At 44.7% G+C, this 24240-nt stretch overlaps 1 protein-coding gene across 1 annotated transcript in view; it reads right to left on the bottom strand.

Annotated features, from left to right (window-relative positions):
- The window catches only part of AGAP2 (ArfGAP with GTPase domain, ankyrin repeat and PH domain 2), a 152846-nt gene extending 135175 nt beyond the window's left edge, over positions 1 to 17671 (bottom strand). Inside the window, exon 1 of the mRNA XM_084836813.1 lies at positions 17308 to 17671. Within this exon, the coding sequence (XP_084692939.1) occupies positions 17308 to 17467 (160 nt within the window). The 5' untranslated portion in view covers positions 17468 to 17671. The remainder of the gene's footprint in view (positions 1 to 17307) is intronic.
- Positions 17672 to 24240: the final 6569 nt, after the last annotated feature.

Here is a 24240-nt window from a genome sequence, read left to right on the forward strand (position 1 = left end):
ATTCAATCTATGTTGTTCTCTCTCTCTCTCATCTAGAATTGGTGGTAGTGAGAGTTTGGACGCTGTTCTTCTTTAGAGGGACATATATTTGATGGGTGTCCTGAGACATCTCTCAGAAACTAACTGGGGAAGGGGTGAGAATAGGATAAGGGGGGCTTCAATATAACCTTAGCCGCTGCCCCTCCCCCATCCATAGCAGAAGCAGAATAAATTAGAGCCAGTGTGGTGTAGTGGCGAGAGTGTTGGACTGGGAGCCGGGAGATCCGGGTTCTAGTCCCCACTCGGCCATGGAAGCTCACTGGGTGACTTTGGGCCAGTCACACACTCTCAGCCCAACCTACCTCACAGGGTTGTTGTTGTGAGGATAAAATGGAGAGGAGGATGATAATGTAAGCCGCCTTGGGTTCCTTGCAAGAGGAAAAAAGGCGGGATATAAATGCAATAAATAAATAAATAAATAAAGCCAAATAAACAAATACATGCAAATATATCTTGCAGGGATATACATTTTGCTGCCAATACATTTTGCTGCCAGAGGCAAAGATGAGAAATGCCATCTAGATTTCAAGATCAAACAACAACCCTGCTGTTTACCACAACCAATTTATTTTTCTGAACATTTATGCCCTGCCATTTTCATCCTGTCCCCCTGGTGGGTATCCGTAGCAGCTGAGGTTCACAACACAACTGCATAGACAACCATGAAACAAAAACACAATTTAGAAAGAAAGAAAGAAAGAAAGAAAGAAAGAAAGAAAGAACAGAGACAGCTTAGCCCCCATTCCTCTCTCCCCACAAGTTATCTGGAAAACAGCAGATTTTGCCTGTCTCTGAAAGGAGAGGAAAGAAGGGTCCAAATGTACCACCAATGGGAAGACATTCCATCATTGGTGGGGTGACCAGCAAAAAGGTTGTGTGAAGGAACTCTCACATTTAGACATTTTGAAAGAGAGAAAGAGAAAAGCTTGTCAGATCAGTAGTACAAGATGGAGGAAGCTGTGTCTGGCAGGAAAACCACAGTGCTCAGCAGCTGTAGGCTATAACCTGAAAAACTGCGGCCTTGTGGTGCCCCTATTCCCTGAACCCCCATAGACAAAATAGCCTAGCAAACCACTTCCTGCTATTTTTACATAGAGTACCATCGTGTGCTTAAGGATTTGACAGAGAAAAATAGGTTTCCTTGCTGTATGTTAAACAAGCAAGGAAGGAATTCCTGGAATGGTACTGAAAAATTAAATAAGCAAGCCATTGCTATGGAAGCTTGCCAACTTTTTTTTTTTTTACACTGACCCTGCTGCTGTGCCATTAAAATAAGTCTGGCATGCAAAAATTAAGTCAGTGAAGCTTTTCCCAGCTCTTTATTTCCATGTAAGGTTGATCTTCACTTCCTTCAATCTGTGCTCATCAGGCTGCTATCAAAGGAATAGGGTAACAGGTAAACAAAAAGTTGGCAACTTTAGTGCCATGAAGGCATAAATTAGGGTTGCCAACTTTTCAACTGGCCACCGTAGCTGTGCTTTTAACAGCTGCTTGATGTGCAGACATTAGTAGCTAATCACACTAATCTCCATGCTGTAAAAAGCCAGTTTTAAGTCAGTTTTGAAGGCACAAGAGCAGGTTAGACTTGAATTTCCTGGTCAGTTGGCAGTCCTTCCATTCACTCAGATAGCTGCAGAAATAAACATCCACTTCTGTAATCACGCTGTAATGCAGGGCTGGGGAGCATGTGGTCATCCAGATGTTGTTGGACTACAACTCCTATCTGCCCTAGCCAGCATAGCTAATGATGACAGAATGTGGGTGTTGCAGTCCAGCAACATCTGGAGGGCCACAGTCTCCATCCCTGCTATAAAGCAATAGGCTGTTGGCCACAGGAACTGGTCACTGGAATTCCGGCTATCTTCACTAGGGAGCCACTAGAATCAGTCCCTTAAATGTATTCCTGCATTCGCATCAATAAATACTGGCAGGGGTTGGTGGCAAACCAGAGGCTGAATCCATATCTCCAGTTCATGTCTTCCAGACCACTACTTTTCAATTCTGATAAGGGACAGGACAAGGAATAAGGACAACTAAGCAGTTTTTACTTGGATTCTGGATCCTTATGATTCACATACATCTCTTCACATAGCATCAAAACACTCAACTGCCTAGAGAGCACAGGTTAGCTGCAATGGTCACCCTGCTTCCCACTGCCTGCCCTTTTTAATTGACAGAGGCGTTGTGCCTTTTAACAGCTGTGATAACAGGCAGAAATCAACAAGTGATTCCCCATCTCTGAATCTCTGCTATTTGCAGACACATTGAATCTGCCTGTAAACCAGCTATTAAAGACACGGGGTGCTTCCAGAAAGAGAAATCCTAGCACCAGTCAAAAGACTGTTCTGCCTTTCCCTCCCTAACAGAATTTTTGTGGAAAGAAAAAAGACAGAAACAGCAGTGGAAAAACACAGGAGGATTACAAGTGGAAGATGACATTGTCTAGAGCCTCCCTAAAATTCCATGAATGAGGCAGGGCAGTTGCACAATGAAAGCCTCATCTGGAAACACCCACAAAACCTCTCTCCATAAAATGGTAGCAACTCAACAGGCAAACTGCAATTTGTGACTTTCTGTGAGAGTACGATATAGACAGGGGTGTTACTTTTGTAGGGTGGGAGGTCAATGGTATTCCCATCAGGGACGAAGGGTTTCAGGCCCACTCATGGATATATTAAAGGATAGATTGGACACACAAAAAGCAATATATTTTTAAGAACATTGGTTGTGTTATTTTTATATTTCATAAAAACTATAGTAACTTGATCACCATAAGTGAAGCAGTCATTCCGTTTTGTTGCTGAGCAAAGGGATTTGTGCCTTTGACAGGCATACCTAGTACACATATCTGTTCAGTCTTTCAGCCTTCCCTGACCTGCCAACTTCTATATGTGTTGAACTACAACTTCCATCATTCTCAGCCATCCATGGCAAATGGTCAGAGGTGATAGGAGTTGTAGTGCTAAATGTCTGGAGGGTACCAGGTTGGGGAACCCTGCATCACTGTGTAGAACCAATGAACTGCTTCTGAGGAATAATGGTCTGAAATGCCTTCCCTAACTGGCAGCCCTAGCAGAAGGGAGCATGTTCACTCATCACTAGTACTCTAAGGAAGGGGTGGGAAGAAGGTAGACCTGCAGATGGTTTGGACTTCAATTCCCAGAAGCCTCTGCCAACATGGCCAATGGTCAGGAATTCTGGGACAAAATCCAAAACGTCTGCAAATCTACCTTCAGCCCATCCCTGCTCTAAGAGTAAAATGGATCAGGCCTACAGGCATTTTTTAATCACATTAGTTGATACATTCTAATTAACCTATCTTAATTTTGATTCAACAGCTTGAGCATATTTGCACAAACCTTAAAAGACCACGTCAATTGTTTTTCAGCAAAGTCAAACATCAAGTTCCCATAGTGTGATTAACCAAGTGAACTGCGCAGTTAGGTTTTTAAAAAAACAACCAAGCATAACTTATTTACGGTGCGAACAGTAAAAACAGCTCAACCTATCAAATAATAGGCTTTGCATGTCGTGACAATCACCAGCCAATAATTCATGAACTAATGTTCATATTAAACACATTATAAACGGCACATGCCAAACCTCAAGCTATTGGTGTTCAAATACTGTTAAAAAACACCCTGTTAAACATATGTTCAAAACCAGTTTGTGAATATGAATTTGTTTTTAAAAATATTGTAAGAAACCTCATGCAGACTTTTTCACAAGATTGAAAATCACTCACAAATTTCAAATTCACATTCCCGCAGTGTGAATGCAAGAAGAAAGAAAAAACAAGCACAACAAAAGCTTGGATAGTCATTTTAGGCTTAACATTATCGCCTGCTAATTTTGCATATCCAGAGTTGCTAGAAGGCTTTAAAAGGATTGCCTGACATCCTGAATTGCCCTAGACAATTGAATCACTGTAAACACTACTGTGTGTGTTATGGTTTTGCAGATGTATTGTCTGTGCATTTTCCTTGTGTGTTTACATACAGTGTGTTTCTTCCATGTGAGTGAAGATCAGCATACATCTGTTTGGGCATCTATACTTTTGCTGCATGTGTCCCGCTTGGCTGAGGAGGATGTCAAAGAGCTCCCCACTACCAAGAGCAGGAGGGAGCTCTCTGCTGTCAGGCCCATTCATTGCCACAGTGAATCAAACCCCTGTGGATCAGACACCAAGGCAAGGAGGCTTGCCCACTGCTGCCTTTAGGAAGGGGAATCCCTTTTTGCCAGTCAGCTGCACAACAGATATGTTACAAACAGCTGAAGGTCAACAGTTGTCTCAGCATCTCCCCCAAGATGGGAAATGACAACAGAGCCAAGTGAGGGCTGCCGTGTGGTGCTGTTGGGGCCTGCGCTTTTCACTTGTTGTTTCAAGCTCCATTTCACACAAACACTGTGGGGTGGGGGGGGGGTGGATGAGGAGGCTAGGATATTCAATATTTCCCCTCCCTATACAGTTTGAAGAACCCTCTGCTGAAGCCAAGGGGATGGTGTGCTTCACCTACAGCACTGTCAAAAAGGGAAGTTTTGTAGCAAAGACAATGGCCCGGACCTCCCATGCGCGCCCACAAGATTGCTTCCTGTGTTCTCAGTCAGGTGCTTTCGCATGCAACTGGAACTTGAGTGCAAGAGAGAGGGATAACCACAAGCAAAGGAGGCCCTTGAATAGTTTGAGAGGTGGGCCTATGGGGTAGTACAGCTTTGCTCATCCTAGCAGCATTAGGAGGTGACAAGCTGCGCACCTGCTGAAATTCCTTCATTCCTATAACTCTTAAAGGCACAGATAGATAAATTTTATTATGATCCTAGAGCAGCACATAAAATGTACAGTATTTACAATAAGCGTACATAATTATGCAGAAACTCTAAAAGACTAACATAACACCAGTGAGATATCCAGCTGGAATGGTACTATTTTACCAAGAGTCTGCGGCAAGCACTAGTGGCTGCACAGAACCTGGCACCTTATCTGTGATCTGAGGATCCTGATCAGACAGAAGAAAAGATAGTCATTTGATTTGCCTGGCATTTTGTGTGTGTGTGTGTGTGTGTGTGTGTGTAAAATAAGTGATTAAAGGCACAGGAGCCCTGTCACCTTTTGCCTCTGGAAAACCCTAGCTCAGCACTCCAAATTTCTGATCACTGAGGCACCTTTACTCGGTTTCAAAATGGATGCACAGTTTCACTCTACCACCTGGAAAGGGTTGCTTTTAGAGTGTGGAAGAGTAAGAATGGCTCAGCCTCCGCGGAGCCTGAGCCTGTAAAGCATAAGCCTTGCCCACTCACTGTGGAGCCCATCCCTTGCGTCACAGTGGTCACACAATTAGAAAGAGCAAAGAGTGGGTCATCCAGAGAGGTAACAAGCAAACCTCCTCCTGGGGGGGGGGGTAGTTTTGCTCCTTTGTGCAGCAAATATCTTTGTGGCTGAAATATCTAACCAAACCCACGTGGGGCAGAATTCCCTGACCCCAGTGGGGGCTGTTTGGAAGGAGGGTCAGTCAAGAGCAGTGAATCATGTCAAGAGACAGCCTCTTCTGTGGGTGGCTACCTTGGCTTCAGTGGAACTTTTTCACTGTACATTAACAATGCCTTCAAACAGCTCTCCAGTGTGCATCAGCCCATAGTTTAAGAATTAATACCCAATTCCAGGGGTACAACATGTGCAGACAGCAGGCCAGATGTAGCCCACCAGATCTTGCTGCATCTTCCAATCCCTTACTTGTCTCCAATCACTCCAAATTCAGCGATAAGCAATAGCACTACCATGGGGATTCATCCCCTTATCCCCAATGAGAAATCGGAGAAAAGCAGAAAATGCGCCGAGAGCACTGGGGTGAAAAGGAGGCTGCAGCCTTCTTCCTTCCCCGGTGACTCCACGTTAGCCTGGATCGCTGTTTTAGCACTGGATGTCTATCTGGCAGATGTGGTACTTTCTCGCTTTAGGCCAATGTTGCAAAGCATATACCGCATACTGTTTGGGTTGCCACTTTTCTTATGAACAGATGCCCAGTACCTTTAGCTGCTTCCCAGAAGGCAGAAAAATCAAGAGGGGATGCAATCACTGCATCTCTGTGCTGGGGAAAGCTTCACCTGTTACTTTCTGCCTGCCAGCCAGCCATGCAACCTCTTTGTTTATTTACATCCTGCCTCCTTCCATGGAAGTCAAGGTGGCACCCAAAGGATTCCCAAGAGGTCTCCCATCCAAGCACTAACCAGACCTAAACCTGCCTACCTTCCGCAAAACTGATACATCCTGTGCCTTCAAGCTATGCAGCAGTTGTAGTTTTTTGGTCACCCTGTTAGGGACCCCTATGATATCCAACTTACCCAGCACTGAGCCAACACAGTGTAGTGCAGAGATCAGGAAACGGTGGCTGTCCAGATGTTGTTGGACTTCAGTTCCCATCAGCCCCAGCCAGCATGCACAATGGTCTGGGATAATAGGAGCTATAGTCCAAAAATATCTGGAGGGCCACAGGTCCCCCACCCCTGGTATAATGGTTAGACTATTGGACTAGGACCAGGGAGTCCCAAGTTCAAATCTTCACTCAGCCATAGAATTTACTGGCTGAAATTCTGCCAGTCACCATCTCTCAGCCTAACCTACCTCGCAGGGCTTGGGATAAAGTGAGGTAGGCAGGGAAGGACCCTGCACTCCTTGGAGAAGGGGTGGGCAACTTGTGGCCCTCCAAATGTTTTGGCCTACAACTCCCATCAGCCCTAGCCAGCACAGCCAATGGTGAAGGATGAGAGTTGTAGGCCAAAACATCTGGAAGGCCACAAGTTGCCCACCTCTGCATTGGAGGAAGAGTGGGATATAAGTGTAATAATCAAATGACCCCTTTCTCTCCACCCCAGTGACTTGAACGTTACTTTTACATGTGTTTACGTAGCATTTAACTCACAGTTCCTTCCCCAGAGCAAGCTCCAGTAACATGAAAAGACAGAGTTGGTAAAGACCTAAGAGATGTGTAAAACTTTCCCATAGGGATGGGGTGTGTGTGAAAAAAATAACAAAAATTGTCACCTGAAAGGGATTGCCAGGGAAGCATACTTAGTCAATGCATAATTAAATGTAAGCAAAACTTGACAGATGCTTTTTCATACTGTTTTTAAAAAGCATCAAAAGCTTTCACAAACTTCCTTGGGGATCTGTTCCCATGTTCAGCTAGTCTCACAGTTAGAAAGGCTCCACATGTTGTTTAACCTATTTTTGTATTCTTACCTGCACCATTTCATCCCATAATCTCAGGGAGAGAAGCTAGTGTCCATCATCTTAAACAGGGGTGGGTAACCTGTGGCCCTTGGCCTAATTTCAGAAGCCCTCTGCATGCAATCAGTTCAGTTTCTCTGTCAAGAGTGATTTGTCCCTTCTGTGGTAGCTCATTGTGTGGGAAGAAAGGGAAAGAGAGAAAAGGGGGTGGCAGAAAGAGAGAGCACATTTTAAGGCCCTTAATAGGCAGGGCTAGCTCCAGCTTTGAGGGGACCCTGGGCAAAGTGTCCTCTGGTGGGCCCCCTCCTCTGTGACTGGGCCATAACTAGCTATCCTTTTAATTTCCCACAATGCCTCAGACCAGTGCTAGGTTGGGTAGCATTGTGGGAAATTTAAAAGGTAAGCTATATGCAGCTGTCTGGTGCAGCTTTACAGCTCTCTGGGCAGTTCACAAGAGTTAAATCCATAAAATACAGCAACATGATAAACCATAATATAAAACAGTCAAAAAAATTAAAGTACAGTATAAAACCAGAATAAAAACCAGCAGCAGTGGAAAGGTCTAAAAATACAACAACAAATGTAAAACAATAAAAACTGAAGAACTTAAAATGCCTGGAGAACTTAAAATGCCTGGGGAAAGGAACAATTTATCTTCATTACGGATATGATCAGAAATCGTATTGTATTTTGGATTTGATTAATTGAATAAAAACGGGGGGATATTTAAAAACTTAAGAGGAACCCAGGGCAGGCATTAGCAGCGGGCCCTGATAAGGTCCTGCCAGCTGCCCACGGATGGCAGGTGCTGGCACCAGTACAGGTTCTCTTGTCCAGAGTCAAGACCAGCTCCCAGACTCTCACCTACTCTTAACTACTATGGTGAAGTACCAAGTTCTTCCTGCTTGTACAGAGTAAATCAATATCCAGTACATGAGGGTACGAAACTGACCAGGAAAAAAAACCAAGCTCTGCCTGGCCTGGCCTTAGGCTTTTCACAGCAAGCAGCTTGATATCGCAGCAATCAGCATGTGAAGCCTTTCAGGGCCTGAAAAGCCATAAGCAGCACATGATCGCCTGCTACTAAGAACTGCAGATCAGGCTGCTGTAAAATCAACAGGAAAGGGGGCCAGTCAAAAAAGGTGGCACCTCATCAGTAAATGCACTGATTTTTCAGATTCAGCCAAGCAGCATGTGCAGCAGCGTACGTATGAGCTTGGGACTTGCATCCCAGGAGCCTCTGCAGTGTTGTAGTGGATGCTGCTGTGCGATTCCCAGCTTGCACATGACGTTGGCTGCAACTGTTACACAAGGCAGCTGGACATCTGCCCCAGAAAGTCACCGTACCCTCCAAAGGAAAGATTTCTGGCAGACATCTGTGTGGATCATGTATACACGAGTAATGATTCCTAATTTCTCTCTAGCTTTCCTATTTGGTGAGATAGACAATACCGTGTCTATCTCGCCAAATCTCCAATCTGTACACCGAGCAAAGGGCTGGATGTGCCTGATCTCAGCTGATCTTGTAAGGTAAGCAGGGTCAGCCCTGGTTAGTAGTTGGATGGGATACTGCCTGGGAATCAGGATTCCTGCATTGAGCAGGGGGTTGGACTCGATGGTCTTGTAGGACCCTTCCAACCCCATGATTCTATGATTCTACTTGGGGATTGATCAAGTTTCTAGACAAGTTGATGGACAGGTCAGGAGCAGGTCAACAGAGTCTCAGCGCCCCTCTGGCTTCAGATTTGTCTGACTGCCATTATGCCAATAATCCTGAGTTTAAATAAATGCCTTTAGACCAGTTGTTGAGCTATCCACTCTAACACTAACTCATGATATTACTGTTCTGGAACCATAAGGCTACAGATGCAACATAACATTCCAATGGTCCAAACAACATCTCTACCCATCTGAATGATTCTTCACCCTTGAGAGGGTGTCACACTTAGCTCAAGTCATGCCATGTCTGTTTCAGACAACTAGGTTCTGCCCAACTGTCTGATGCAATTATTTACTTAGCCTCCCTTTATGCTTCTATATGTATCTATAACACGCCAGATTACATAAGGTCACGATGAAACAAGCCAGCTCAGTAGTCCCATGGAAAATCCCCGAAATATCTGTTTAAATCTCCCTTTGTTTCTCTAACAGTCAATTGTACACAAAGCCACATGCCCTTCAGATCAGTATGGCATAGACAGCAAACAGGCCCAGAAGTCCCTGATACACCACACACTATGAAGAGCCTCCAATTAAAGAGGATATCTCCAAATGTTATCTCCAAGCAACATGAGAAAGTGTGCTGCGCACAAACTCCAAGGTAGCAGAAAACTGAGGTAGCAGAAAATCAAGGCTTTGCTTCCAAAAACCTTCAGCATGGAAGTTACTCCCTTCAGATAACCATCTTCTCTCTCTCTCTCTCTCTCTCTGCACATCAAATTGCCTAAAGACCTTTTAATTCTCCAAATGCTTTTAGAGTACAGCTGTGCAGTAAATCATCTTTAGCCCCAGCTGGCTCATGCATTCTCTTTTCCCTCACAGCCTAGCACTGCCCCTATTGGACAGTCACTCATGGGCCAGTTAAGCCAGAGGAGGGGGTCCTTTTCTGAAAGAAAGGCCAGGCTGGACACAGGCCATTGGTCACACATTCAGCTTAATCCTGCTAGACCATTTGCTGTCTTTCCCCTGCCCCCAACACAACTATATCCCATTACCCCTTTAAAATCAGTTTTGAAATATATATGAATGTAGATCTGTTTTTGTATGTGAAGCATCCAAAGCTCCCGTTGGTGGTAGAGGGACAGTACTGCATAAATGAAATTATTGTTAGTGTTACTGTTATTATTTTAAAAATGAGTTAATGAATTCTACATTTTATGCCCAATCTCAGCAGAGTCCCTTCTCCATGTTGCTTAGAGAGCTAAACTGCACATTACGCTAATCACGTCGCGTGTAGCTGAGGGTAAGCTTTTTGTTCGCTCTAGCGTAAATGTGCACAACCCAGTTTGGATTGGGACCACCATGAATGGGAGGGGAGGATTAAACCTCCAATCCACATTTCCCCCCTAATATTCTGCTTCCTCCCACCACTCACCAGCAGGAGGGGTTAAAAAAAGGGGGGGAAGCCTCCATTGATGCCAATGGAGGCTTTTTTCTTCTCTTTTCTTTAACTCCCCCACCCGAGGATGGCGGGGAGGGGAGAATTTAAGGGAGAAAAATGGGGGCTGGAGGTTCAGCCCTCCCCTCCTGTGCATGGCGATCCCCACTGAAATGGGGGCTGTGCACACTTACACTAAGGTAAACAAAAAGCTGACTCTCAGCTACACGCGATGCAATTAGGGTAACGTTAGACCATTGCTCTTTTGGTTTGCTTTGTTTTGAATTTTTTTTCTTCATTCAATGATTACGAGATCACATTCCCAAACAAAACAGAGGACTGAGTTGCACTTCAAAGATCCGCCACCCACAACCACAACAGGGGCCACGCTAGGCTACCACTAAGCTCACAGCCTGACCAGGTGCTGCCACTGCTGCTACTTTTTTGTAAATTACACTTTCAGGCTGCTGGCTTCATTGGAACCAAGGCAGCTGCACTTTACCCCCGAACTAGAGGTATTCATTAATTTATTACATCTTGCCTCCAAAAGTGCAAGGGGGCCTACAGGGTTCTCCTCCACCCCCGCACCCATTTTCTCTCTCTAAAGCCCTGTGAGGTAACTTAGGCTGAGAGAGTGACTGGGCCGAGGCCATCCAGTGAGCTTCATGGCCGAGCAAGGATTTGAACCTGGGCCTCACCCTAGAATCATAGAATAGTAGGGTTGGAAGGGGCCTACAAGGCCATCGAGTCCAACCCCCTGCTCAATGCAGGAATCCAAGTCAGAGCATCAAAAAGAGCATCAAAAACCTGTCCTAGACCAACACGCTACCCAGCCTTCCTCAGCCTGGGGCCCTCCAGATGTGTTGGACTACAACTCTCAGAACCCCAAAGACAATTGTGGGAGATGTAGTGCAACTAGGGACATACATATTTTGTTAAAACCATTCTGTGTTTCACAGACTGTCAGGCATCTTTTATTCCGTCGTCCATTCATTGACGGAATCCATTTGTTTAGGGGTGTATGAGAATTTCATTCCACTTGTGCAAGTGCAATTTGCACTATTGTGCATTAGCACAAGTGCAAATTTGCACAAATCCCCCAGAAAACCGGTCTGCAAGTCTGTAGAATGCACTTGACTCAGAAAAAGCCGGTCTGCTGAAGAAGCCACAGGTGGGACTCATAGAAATCTGAACTCATTTGAATCTGCTGTAGAGGTCCCTGACATCCCTAAGTCCAACACATCTGGAGGGCACCTGGGAAGGCTGCCCTTGCTGCTTCTGAGACACTCACACAATGGCCCCCTCCTGTGTGAACTGGCCCAGACAAATTGCGATGTCTTTTCAATGGCCTATTGCAAAGCTAGAGTGAGTGTGTGTGTGTGTAAACACACACACACACACACACACACACAGACATATGTATGATCCTTAAAGGGCAATTCATAATTTTCTAAGGACTTTTCAGAATTCTGGAGAAAGAATTCCCCTCAAAATAAAGGGCATCTGGAAACTTTATACTAGAAACCATCTACACTTTGTACAGTGGGAGGGGCGGGGGGGCGGCGCTCTGACACCAAATCTTTGGAATCCCCCCCCACAGAGGGAAGTACCATCTGCACCTTGTTGCTAGCCTTCCAATGGCCAGTGAGGATGGTTTTCTTTCAGAGGGCGTTTGGGGCCTTCTGGACTGCTGCTTGAAGGCTGCTTACTTTTTCCATTGCAAGCCTGTATTTTGTTATTTTTTACTGCTGCTTCTGTTGCACCACAGTTTGATTAATTTGGCTGTAAAGTGCTCTGGCATTAGATGGTAGGGTATAAATATTGTAATTAATATACAAATAATAACTGTTCATCGCACTCTGGATTCCCAAACAAAATCCATCAGAAGCCTAATGGGGAGGGTGGCCAGGTGTCCTACTTTACAGAGGACAGTCCTCTGTTTGAAGGGCTGTCCAGTCCAAGTCCAGTTTAAAGATAAAGAACAAGGAAAAAGAAAGTGGGGACAATCCTTGAGGTTGCCCATCAACAGTTAGCAGACTGAGCAGCCACACAGGTCACAGTCTTCCCCACTAGGGTGAGATGTATTGTAATTCTATTTAAATTATGGTAATTACTTCTAAATTTGAATCTATACATATGCGAATTTCATACAATTCAGTGTCCTCTTTAGTCCCCCTTTTTCCACAATGCATTTCCTCTTTTTTGGCAAGTAGATAGCCACCCTATCAGGGATGCAGTGAAGGGAGAGTGAGTAATTTCAGTTTGCCTATAGTTATCCCTGTATATGGAGAACTCACAGGTTCTTGACGACTTGCAACAGTGAAGGCCTGTGTACTAGGTGTGCATGCAAAAGACACCCATCCTTTTGCTTCAGAAATCACTGAGACTGGGGATTGTTCAATCAGTGTTTACAATTTCACTGTACTGATGAGGTATAATAAAAAACGTACATCACTACAAAGGTTCTTAAGATACGGCGCTTTGTGGAAAGTATAAATTGCATGTAGCCCAGAGCATACCGTGCTGCAAATCTTACCCCTCTCCTCCCATTAAGATCTGATATGCTCTACCCCAAAGGCCACCGAAAGTACAGAATCCAAAGACATTATAAATTAGAATTGCAGATCTGGCTGCTCTACCACTCAGGGCTGGACTGGGCAACATTTGGCCCTCCAGAGGCTGTTGGAGTTCCATCAGCACTAGCCAGCATGGCCAATGGTCAGGGATGATGGAAGTTGCAGCCCAACAACAACTGGGGGGCCACACATTGCTGTCATCCCTGTCTTAAGACATAACCTACCCAGCACGGTCAGGTGTGACCAGCATCACTTCTATGTTGGGACTGCATGACCTCCTCCTCCCCCTGCCTCTGATAAATGAGTATGCCTTTGCCGGTCAGTTTCCTCCCACCTGTTTCGAAGCATGTCTTTCCGAAGGCTTCCTAAACAATAGTATCAGCTATTCAGAGTAGCTAAATACACTTTGTAAGAACTGAGCTGCTAGGAACCCAGCTTCGAAAGGCTGTGCTAGACTAATGGCGCAATCCTATGCATGTTTAGACAGAAAAAAAGTCATATCTCCCAGCATTCCCCAGCTGGGGAATGCTGGGAGCTGTATGACTTTTTTTCTGTTTAAACATGCATAGGATTGCACCTTAAGCCAGAGTTTCTTGCAAGATCTTCAGTTTTGCTGTCAAGCGCATGAAGATTTGGAAAAGTACAACTGCAAGTTAATGATGGGCAGAATGTACAACTGATAACAACAAAAGAACGACTGGCCATATCAACTTCTCTTCAGCCTGAATCGTAGCACTGTTAGATATCCTAGAGTTCTGGTGAGCAACATGTTTTGCCAGCAACCTACTTGGCTCTGCTTATGAGGAGTGAAACCTCCCAAAATGTCATGCCAGAAGGTCAAAAAACAACTCTCCTTGCACCACGCTGCCTCTCTTTTTCTCCCCCTCCCCTCTGCATGCCCTGAATTAAACTATGTGGTCCTTATGGAGGTATGGAGAGGGGAAGCCTGAGAATAGGAATAAGAAAAACTGCTTCTGTATTAAATGTGTATTTTAAATCTCTGCCTTGCTGCTAGGTTTTATTCTGGTTGTACTGCTATACTGTGGTTTAAGCGTTCATATTTTATATTATTTTATGCTGCACTCTGTGGTTTTAATGTTTGTAAACCGCCCAGAGAGCTTCGGCTATTGGGCAGTATGGAAATGAATGAATGAATGAATAAACAAATAAATAAATAAATTCTTAGTCATCTTGCCTGCTGTGGGCTGTTTTTTATATTGCTGTTTTGAATTTTATGTAGTCGTTCGCCTCCATATAGGAAACTGGGCAGAGCTCCCAAGCATAACCATAAACCCCTTTGTACTAATATCTACTATCCAGGAAAGTTAGATAGTACAAAACCATAATGTATTTGATGCAGACAGAATGTGCCTGTGTTATACATATTGCAAAAAGCTGTTTTGTACAACCTCAGCTTTCTAGTATGAAACTTTGCATGCATATTGACATGTGCAAACATCCTACCGGCGTGGAGTTTGTTGCATGTACATATTTGGTCTTTGTGTAAATTTCTATAGGACATCTGTAACAAGAGAAGCTGCTCTGAGCTATTGCAGGAAGTGTGGAGGGGAGCAAGGGAAAAGAAAGAGTTAATAGCTGGGGTAGGGAGCTAAACAGCACACCTATGGAGGCCAGATTCAGTCTAGAGAACAGTTGCCAACTCCTGTCCTAGAATGACAGCTGCTTCTCTAATGCACCTTTTCCTAGTATCACCAGCATTTGGAAATGAGAATAGGGACATGCTTGTAAGGCTCAATTCCCATACCACAGATCCTTTTGCGAACTCCATTCCCTCCACGATGGCACATTAGCTAAGGGTCTTCTCCAGCCTTCCCCAACCTGGTGCCCTCCAGATGTGTCAGACTACGGCTCATCATAATCCCCCAGCTAGATTATGGGAGTTGTCCTCCAGATGTGTTGGACTACACCAGGTTGGGGAAGGCTGCTCTTCTCCATACATTGTATTCATTTATTCTGTTATCAACTCTCCCTCTTTGATTTAAAAGCCCAAGAAAGTGATTTTGGTAATATACCGGCAGCGGGGGAGGGAGGAACACATAAAATTGTCCTACAGTATATTATCAGCAGTACAAAATCAGCAGCTGCAGTGTGTGAAATGGCAAGCTATGCACTGCGTAGTGCCTTAGTGTCCATGCGTTTATGTGCATAATGTGCTAGAGACAAGATGCATCCATTATCCATTCAGAGATTTAATTTCTAAAGACCCTGGAGAAGACCCTGAACTCTGAAGAATAACTGCTGTAGTCTAGGGTGGCCACGTGTCTTACTTTACAGAAGACAGCCATCCATTTGAAGGTGTCCTCTCTTTGAAGGGCTGACCAAGTCCAGTTTAAAGATAGAAAGGAGAACTTCAACAGCACCTGGACGGCAGACTGAGAAGGCACATAGGTCAATCCCCACTATGGTGGGATGTATTGTGTTTCTATTTAAATTATAGTAATTCCTTCTAAATTTGCATCTATGCCTATAAATTCACATATCCAAATGGTATACAGATCTGCACCCTCCCTCTCGTGCCCTCTTTTTTGGTGATACAGAAGTAATCACCTATACCTGATGCTGGGAAAGGCTGAAGGCAAAAGGAGAAGGGGACGGCAGAGGATGAGATGGCTGGATAGCATCACCGATGCAATGAATATGAACTTGAGCACGCTCCGGGAGAAAGTGCAGGACAGGAAGACCTGGCGTGCTATGGTCCATGGGGTCACGAAGAGTCGGACATGACTGAACAACAACAAATACCTCTAGGAAACCACACTAAGAAAATGTAAACAAGGCATCCCCAAAAAGCAAAAATAGGGGCAGTGATTGACCAGGAGACCAGACAAGAGGGACCATCGCTGGTAAACAGGGCTATTTGGAGCATGTGGTACTAACAGCTCATGCAGGAAGTTCCTCTCTGCATCTGGCCATTGTTCCCTAATTACATAGATTAATTCTTCAATCCTAAATGTTTGCCAGGCTGTTATGCAGCCATAGCATCATAGCAATACTGATGTAACATCATGCACGCCCATAGCCAGAAGTATTGTGAAGGTGAGAGCTTATAAGTCATTGAAAGACAGCCAAAATTTAAATACAAGTATTTGTATTTAATTTCATTAAAAATAATTTTATTGAAGTTGACACTTATTTTCATTTCATTAAAATATTTAATTTTTAAGAAATGTTTTGAATTTTTTGTATTAAAATATTAATTTTATTAAAATTAACACTTCTAAGGGTGCGATCCTATGCATGTTTATACAGAAAGGCTAGTTTGCTGGGGAATACTGAGAGTTTTAGGCCTTTTTTCTGTCTAAACATGCATAATATTATGCTCTAAATTGGTTTAAAAAGTGCTTAACAGTCACGCCAATGTCTTTGCATTTATTGGCCAGAACACAGGAAGGTGGAAACAGATTTACTCCAGGTGGGTAGAAAATGACTTGCTTGTTTTTCCTAGGGTCACAGGGCATGATCCAGCTTGAAAGTTGCCAAGTTTAGCATGCTTGAAACCGATTGATGTCAATGGGAAGGAGTTATGTACATGCTTAATTCTCTCCCATTGAAATTGATGAGACTAAAAAAGTGCTTAACTTCACCTGAATCATATCCTCCCCCCCTCCTCTTTTTAATAGAAGCAATTAAAAAAATAGAACCTCAAGTTCAGGGAAGGCAGTATTGAATAATCAAATAAAGTTTTGGTCACAGATTAAAGTTTGTCCACTATCCAAGTTAACTTGTGAGGCTAATAAGAAGCAAGGAAGGCCTGTGGTGTTATGGGGAAGGTTGCCAACTAAGCAAGAAAAAGCAGCCTGGCTTGTTCTTGTGGCTTTAACATCAGCTTGGTCTGGAGAAGTTAGCTGGTGATACTTCTTACAGCTTGTAGGTAAGTATTAATCACCTCCTAGCAGCAGTATAAGCTGTGAAAGGCCGAAGAGCAGAGGGTAGTAAAAAAAAAAATGGCAATCTTACCACTAGGCCATTCAGATGTGCCAATTGCCTTCTCCCCCCACAAAATTTGATGAGGAAATGGCTTTTCTCACCAGTTTGTGTCTGCTCACAGGTTGCCTTTCAGGGCAAAGCTCTTACATCTGGATGCTCTACCATAATTAGCAACTGACCTCAGAGGAATTTCATTTTTAAAATCAGCTGGGCTCTTTTACATTTCCACTCCTTTCCATCAAGACTTGCAGAGACTGCTTTCAGGTTTGGTGGCATGCAAACTGAAAGTTAATCAATTAAAAGATTCGCCCACTGACAGCTTGGGGAAAAGTTCACTCGAGCACAAGCAAGGTTAATGAAGTGGTCCAAGAGAAGACAGTCAGGCTGTTCCTCCGTCCCTTAGCTAAGGCCAAGCCACGTACCTCGCACGATGCTCAGGGAAGTCTTGATGCTGCTCTTCAGCTGTGGGTCGCCCACCAGCTCCACCAGCCGGAAAAGTTTGTTGAGCTGCACTTTGACTCCTTCGTACCTCTGTGCCTCAGCCCTGATGGCTGCAGAAGTCAACTGCCTTTGCACATTCATGATGCAATGAACCCCTTGGCAGGACTGGCTCAGGATCTCAGCCCATGGTGCAGCCTCCTGCCCTTCCTTCCCCAGGCAAGTTATGCGGGCCTCATGCAAAGCTAGAGCACCCAGCTCAGTCTCAGGAGCCTGACCTGTTTCTTCCTCTCTCTCTCTTTTGCTCTCTATCTGTCGGTTGCACTTCCTGAACAGAGCGTCACATTTCAAAGCCACTGCTTTCAGTCGCCCCATCCCTATCTGATTCTGACACCAGGCAAGGGCGTAGCTCTTGCAAAAAGACAGCCCAGCTTCTTCTCAGCCAGGCCTGTGAAACATCCTCCTGGGTCTCAGGCATACCTGGGTACTCCCAAAGCAGGCGGGACAGGATTTGCAGGTGTTTGGAACTCTGGCTTTCCAAAAGGTATAATTACCGCATTGCCTTTTTGGCAACTGTGCTGGGTAAACATCGAACCATGTGGAGGCACAGAGGAGGCCAACAGGCACACAGTCATCATCATCATCCATACATGTAGACACACCCAGCCAGCTTCACTGATGTCTTCATAAGCATACCTCTATCCTCACGGCAAGCAGTAAAGAGAAACCAGCGCCTGGAGATGGAGAGGCCTTGAATAGGGTGGCCACTTTTGAATCACCAAAAAAGAGGAAGTGCATCACCAAAAAAGAAGACAGTGATTTACATGCATTTACTTCAATGTACAGATGCAAATGTAGAGAGTTCTTATAATTTAAATAGAAAGACAGTCCATCTCACCATAGTGTAGAAGACTGTGAACAGGTGACCTGTGTGTCTGTCTGTTTCTTCTGCTATTCATTGTTAATGGGCAACCGTTCTTATGGTTCATTCTCTTTAAACTGGATTTGGACAAGTCAGCCCTTCAAATAAATGACACCTTCAAACAGAGGACTGTCCTCCGTAAAAGACAACACCTGGCCACCCTAGCTCTTGAACTGGGGACCTCAGGTATCTCAGGTGGGGATTTAGCCTATCCACCACCATACAGCTCTGGCCAAAAGGTAGAACTGTAGATTTACCAATAAAGGGTGCCTCCTTACAGCAATAGGCCAGAGCAGGTTAGGTGATACACCTGAGCAGGCCCTCTCCAAGGTGTGAGAGAGGCCTGGGTCACTTCCATTTGTTGACGCTCCCGGTATGTTAAAAAATGAAGAAATCACAAAACAGGGTTACAGAAATTGTCATATATTTTAAATGTTTACATTTAACAAATTAATGCTTTTAACACAAAAATACAATGCAATAATTTGTAATAAACGTTCCTTTTTTTATTTACCAAGTGCTTTTCTAGCTTTTTCCTGTGCAAATTCACTAATTATTCTGGAAAAAAATCGTTTCCTTGCAATGTAACAGTTTATGTTAAGCATAGCAAGGCCATTCAAACTATCTTGTCCCATAGTTGAACGGTAGTAATTCTTGACCTGCTTTAGCACATTGAAAGACCATTCACCTGAAGCTACTGATGCAGGTAGAGAAAAATCCTCAATGCAATGGTGACATTAGGAAACACACCAGCAAGTCCAAGTAGAAACATTTCTTGAAGCAATTCCTTTGGCTTACAATCCAGTTTAAAGTTCACGGAATGTACTCATTTGAGGAAAATGACCTCGTCACACAGATCTGTTGGGGTTTTTTTTTTTTTTGGTGTACTTTCTTTGATAAAACAGAGAGTATTATACCAATTATGGTTTGAATGATAGCTATGTGTCACTCGTAATCTATAGATTTAATTTTGTTCTAAATGTTCCACCACAAATGGCAATGTCCTACAATATAATTGTGCTATTCACAAGATAATTACAGGATTTATTTTTTTTAAAAATTAATTCATAGTGCACTGCAGGTGGTGTGGCCCGGTAATGAGACCCAAGTTTAAAGTTATATGATGAACATCTTCAAGGGCTGGATGTGCCTGATCGCGTCTGATCTTGGAAGCTAAGCAGGGTCAGCCTTTGTTAGTACTTGGAAGAGAGACTGCCTGGGAATCAGGCTTCCTGCATTGAGCAGGGGGTTGGACTCGATGGTCTTGTAGGCTCCTTCCAACCCTATAATTCTATGATTCTTTCAATCCTGTCAGTTTATTTCTGCATCTGTATATATAACCTCATTTGGAGGTAACATGAAGTCTAAATTTGCGGCCCTCTGCAAATGTGAGGTCTGGGCCAAACGGCCCTCCCAGGCCTCCCTGTGATAGGCCCTGCTCCTGGGCTCCTATAGAAGCCTCAAGGCCAGGCTTGTCCAGGAGTCTCGCAATTAGGACACCTGTTCTTGCTAGTTACAGACTGCCTTCTCCAACAGGAGCAATTGCTGGCCAGTGTGACTCCATTGCCTTCTTGGCTGACTTTTCTCTGCCTCCCCCCACGCCCAAGTTGTTGGGAAGTGGCAACAACAGTAGGACAAACTGTGGCAGGAAGCAGCGTATGAGCCCGGATGCCACAACTGGATTCATACATTGTCTCTGTGCGCATGGTACAGTTGCGTGTGCTGAACACATTTAGAGAGAGGGGAGTTCCCACTTACACTCGTTTTGCACCCCCTCCCCCCCCATGTTTGGTATCGCTTGTGAACAAGCCTTCCATGGGCACAAGACTGGCATGTGCATAGTTCAACCAGTGTGGTTGGGAACCGGGGGGGCGGGGGGGGGGGCTAGAGCTGAGTGGAAATTTCCCAGAAGAGATTTTTCTGTGAACTTTCTATTTTGCTCCCACCCCAATTAGAGGGCAATTTTGCTGTATATTCAGAGAATATTCTCCACTGTTTTAGTGTGGAGTGGTAGCCATCATTCACTCTCCCCCAACCCCATGCTGGCTGGGGCATGCTAGGAGTTATAGGCCTTTTTTCTGTCTAAATATGCATAGGATTGCACCTTTAAGTAGGTAAGCTAGATAGGTAGGAAGAAGCCATGCTGCTGCTGTGGAATCTGCCCCCAAGAAACTGGGAGAATTTCTCCTCCCAATGGAGAAAAACTGGCAATATTGTACCTCCAGTTTCTCTGCTTGCAATTAGGATGGCCGGGGGGGGGGGCACTTTTGCTCAATTCTAAATGAAACAAAACCAAAAAGTGGCACTTATACGATCAACAGAGAAAAACTCAGTGACATTTCAAAAGCCAAATTAAATCAGGGTATGCATATTTGGATGATTTTACAATCATACAGAAACAATAGGGTCAAGGTCATCTGAAGGTAAGAGGTGATAACATAGGGCAAGATTGGGGAACCTTTTTTCTGTCCAGGGTGGCATGACTTCGGGGGTATTCAGTTGGGGACTGCATGCCAGGAGTGGGCAGAACTGAAGCCAGTACAGGGTGGCCACCTACACATCTCTAAAAAAGAGGACGTGTATCACCAAAAATGAGGGCATCAATTTACATAAAATTTGCATATGTTAATATGTACACACAGGGAGAAAGTATGACTATAAGTTCAATAGAAATGCAATATATCTTACCATAATAGGATAGACTGTGACTAGGTGACCTGTGTGCTCAGTCTGCTGTCTAGGTGATAACTGTTGATGTAAGTTAGACAAAACTGGAGAACATCCAAAATCACGAATAAAAAGGAGAGACTCAGTCTCAAGATGTACAAATTTGAGCTTTCTTCTTCAAAGTAGCCCAGCGCGTTTCAGCCCTATACTCTGTATTTCTGGGCTTTCTTCAGGGGCTATACAAAAAAAATGGACAATACAACACATTAGTATACATTTATAAATATAGCATTTTAAGATCTCTTCTTAGACTGCATTACAATTGTGCTTATGTATGCTTACTTAAGATGAGAATATAGCCTGCAGATATCTCCGAAAAAAATGTATGCAAGAATAAATCCTGCGACTGGTAACATGTTTGGTAAGTAGCAGATTATATACATTTTCTTTAACTCATTTTCTTCTACTCTCCTGGCTTCTTATGGTTCTTTATTTTTATAACAGACATGGACAAAACAGACCTTCAAGTAGGGGATGCCTCTGAACGTCCTCTGAAAAGGACACATGGCCACCCTAAACTGCCAGCAGCAGGTCAGGCCACCTCTTTTCTCTCCCTGTCACTGCCTTCTCTCTCCTCACTCAGAAGACTGCCAGGGGAGGGACAGATCATTCTTGCCAGATGTCTTAGCTGACCACTAGCAGACAGCTTTTGAAATTGGGTTGAGGGCTGCAGGTTGCCTGTCCCTGTCCTAGGCACCTTTGAAAACATTACCTACTCTGCTGAAAGATGATTGCTTGTTGGTACCACAGAGAGAGAATGCGTCTCAAGATTCTGGAAAAGATTATTATAAATAATCTTTTCTAGCATCTTGAAATGTGTTCTATCTCTGTGGATGTGTGGTGGATGCTTTCCAGTTTGTCTATTCTCATCATTGCTTGTTGGTACCACCACAGACTTGGTGCATCATGCCCTGTCTCTGTGCCAGACCAGAGCCCCTGATGGAAGGATGCATGGATATCTTTGGAGAGGAGGGACAGTGGTCAACAGGCAGTAAGTTAAGACCAAACAGGGAGTGATGCTTTCCTGCGTTCAGTCTTGCTCTCTGTTATAAAAAAAAAGTTAGCACAGAACAAGCTGAATATGAGCCAACAATGTGATATGGCTGCAAAAAAGGCAAATGCTATTTTGGGCTGCATTAATAGAAGTATAGCTTCCAAATCACATGACATACTAGTTCCCCTCTACTCAGCACTGGTTAGACCTCATCTGGAGTACTGTGTCCAGTTCTGGGCACCACACTTTAAGACAAAAGTGCAGACAAGCTGGAGAGGGTTCAGAGGAGGGCAACAGAGATGATCAGGGGACTGGAAACAAAGCCCTATGAAGAGAGACTGGAAGAACTGGGCATGTTTAGCCTTGAGAAGACTGAGGGGAGATATTATAGCGCTCTTCAAATACTTGAAAGGTTGTCACAGACAGGAAGGCCAGGATCTCTTCTCGATCATCCCAGAGTGCAGGACATGGAATAAAGGGCTCAAGTTCCAGAAGCCAGATTCCAGCTGAACATCAGGAAAAACTTCCAGACTGTTAGAGCAATACGACAATGGAACCCATGACCTAAGGAGGTGGTGGGCTCTCCCACACTGGAGGCATTCAAGACGAGCCTGGACAGCCATCTGTCGGGGATGCTCTGACTTGGATTCCTGTATTGAGCAGGGGGTTGGACTCGATGGCCTTGTAGGCCCCTTCCAACCCTACTATTCTATAATCCTATGATTCTAAGAATCATTTTGACTTGTTGCTCTGGTTGCAAAAATGTCTAAGGCCACTTTCGCCTGAAGTTGGTTTATCCCTGGAGCTTTAGCCAGTGCCAGAAACTGGTATGGCTGGACAGCTGCCCAGGGTCTGTGGATGTCTGAAAGGCCCACCAAGCTGAGTCTTGGAAAAGATGCCAATCCTAGCTCAACCTTCTCTTTAGCTTTTCCAATGCTTGGGAGAACCATGGCAAGGGTGGATTAACAGCCATGAAAGAAAGCAACAGGTGCAATTTTGCGGGAAGATGACCAGGTCCCTTGACAGGGCAGGGGGCATAACCCACTTGGGAGATCTTGCCCTAGAACTGTCCCCACCTGGAGCATGTGATGAGAAACTTTTCCAGTATGTGTCAAGAGACACTTTCGCCACTGAGTAACCACAACTACGGTTGCCACTAGGTTGCAACTCAAGAGATGTGTGTTGCACCTTTAAATTCACCATTGCAATTGGGGAGAGGAGAGCGCCACGGCTTCCCCCGCCCATTCTTCCCCCAGTCTTGTTTTGTGTGCCTGCCTGCCTGCCTGCCTGCCTGCCATTATACCTGGAGTCCTGCCCATTACAGGGGGCTGGGAGGAACGGGAAGGAGAAGTCACGGATGCCTGGTCTCCGTCTGCATAGAGACATTTAACAGTACAACACAAATATCCAGGTGCAACCTGGCAACCCTGAACAAATCCGGACCCCCTACATCCAGAGCTGAGGACTTCCACGACAGAATGTGCAACTTCTAGCCTGCATTGAACACTTGTTATTGTTTTAGAAATTAAGTAGTGAATCCCTGGTTGCAGGAAGGGAACGGTTTGATGACTGGGGCAAAACACTGCTGGATGTCAGGACTCCCAGTCTTGCCACTGAATCACAGAGAGCAAGAGGCCTCTTGTTCTTGACCAGTGGTGCAATCAGGTAATTTGCATATGCTAATTTATACATAATAGATGCAAATTTGGAAATAATGACTGTCATTTAGATAGAAATCGTGCCATAGCAGCAAAGGCAGTGACCAGGTGAGCTGTGTGGCTCCTCTGTCTGCTGCCCATCTTTAAGCCAGACTTGGACCAGGCAGCCCTTCAAACAGAGGATACCTTCAAACTGAGGACTGTAAAGTAGGGCACATGGCCGCCTTACCTACTGCCCATTCTGCTGAGTAGGACGCAGTGGAGGCTGGTGGCTCTGATGTCAGTGGGGTGGCGAATCCATTCCGGGTTTCAGGCAGAACCAGTCCGAACTCTAAAGGAGCTAAAGTGCGAAGCACCTGACTGGTTCTGATGAAACCTGGAGCAGATTCTCCGCCCCAGTGACATCAGAGCCACCAGCCTCCACTGGTAGGGCCCTGCACATCTGCCCCAAATTATGCCTTGGCGGCATCACTGTTCTTGGCCTCTCCTGTTTCCTGTGGGGCAGAGATGATAGTTGCTCAGGTTATTAGATGCAGTGCTGTGTGTATTATTGTTACCTTAATAAGGATTCAGTGAATCATCTCCACTTTCCTCATTTTGTCGGCAATGACTTTTC

This window comes from Heloderma suspectum, chromosome 2 (assembly GCF_057233095.1).
Source record: "Heloderma suspectum isolate Gila_16-S chromosome 2, 16-S_ref, whole genome shotgun sequence".
NCBI classification, from domain to species: domain Eukaryota; kingdom Metazoa; phylum Chordata; class Lepidosauria; order Squamata; family Helodermatidae; genus Heloderma; species Heloderma suspectum.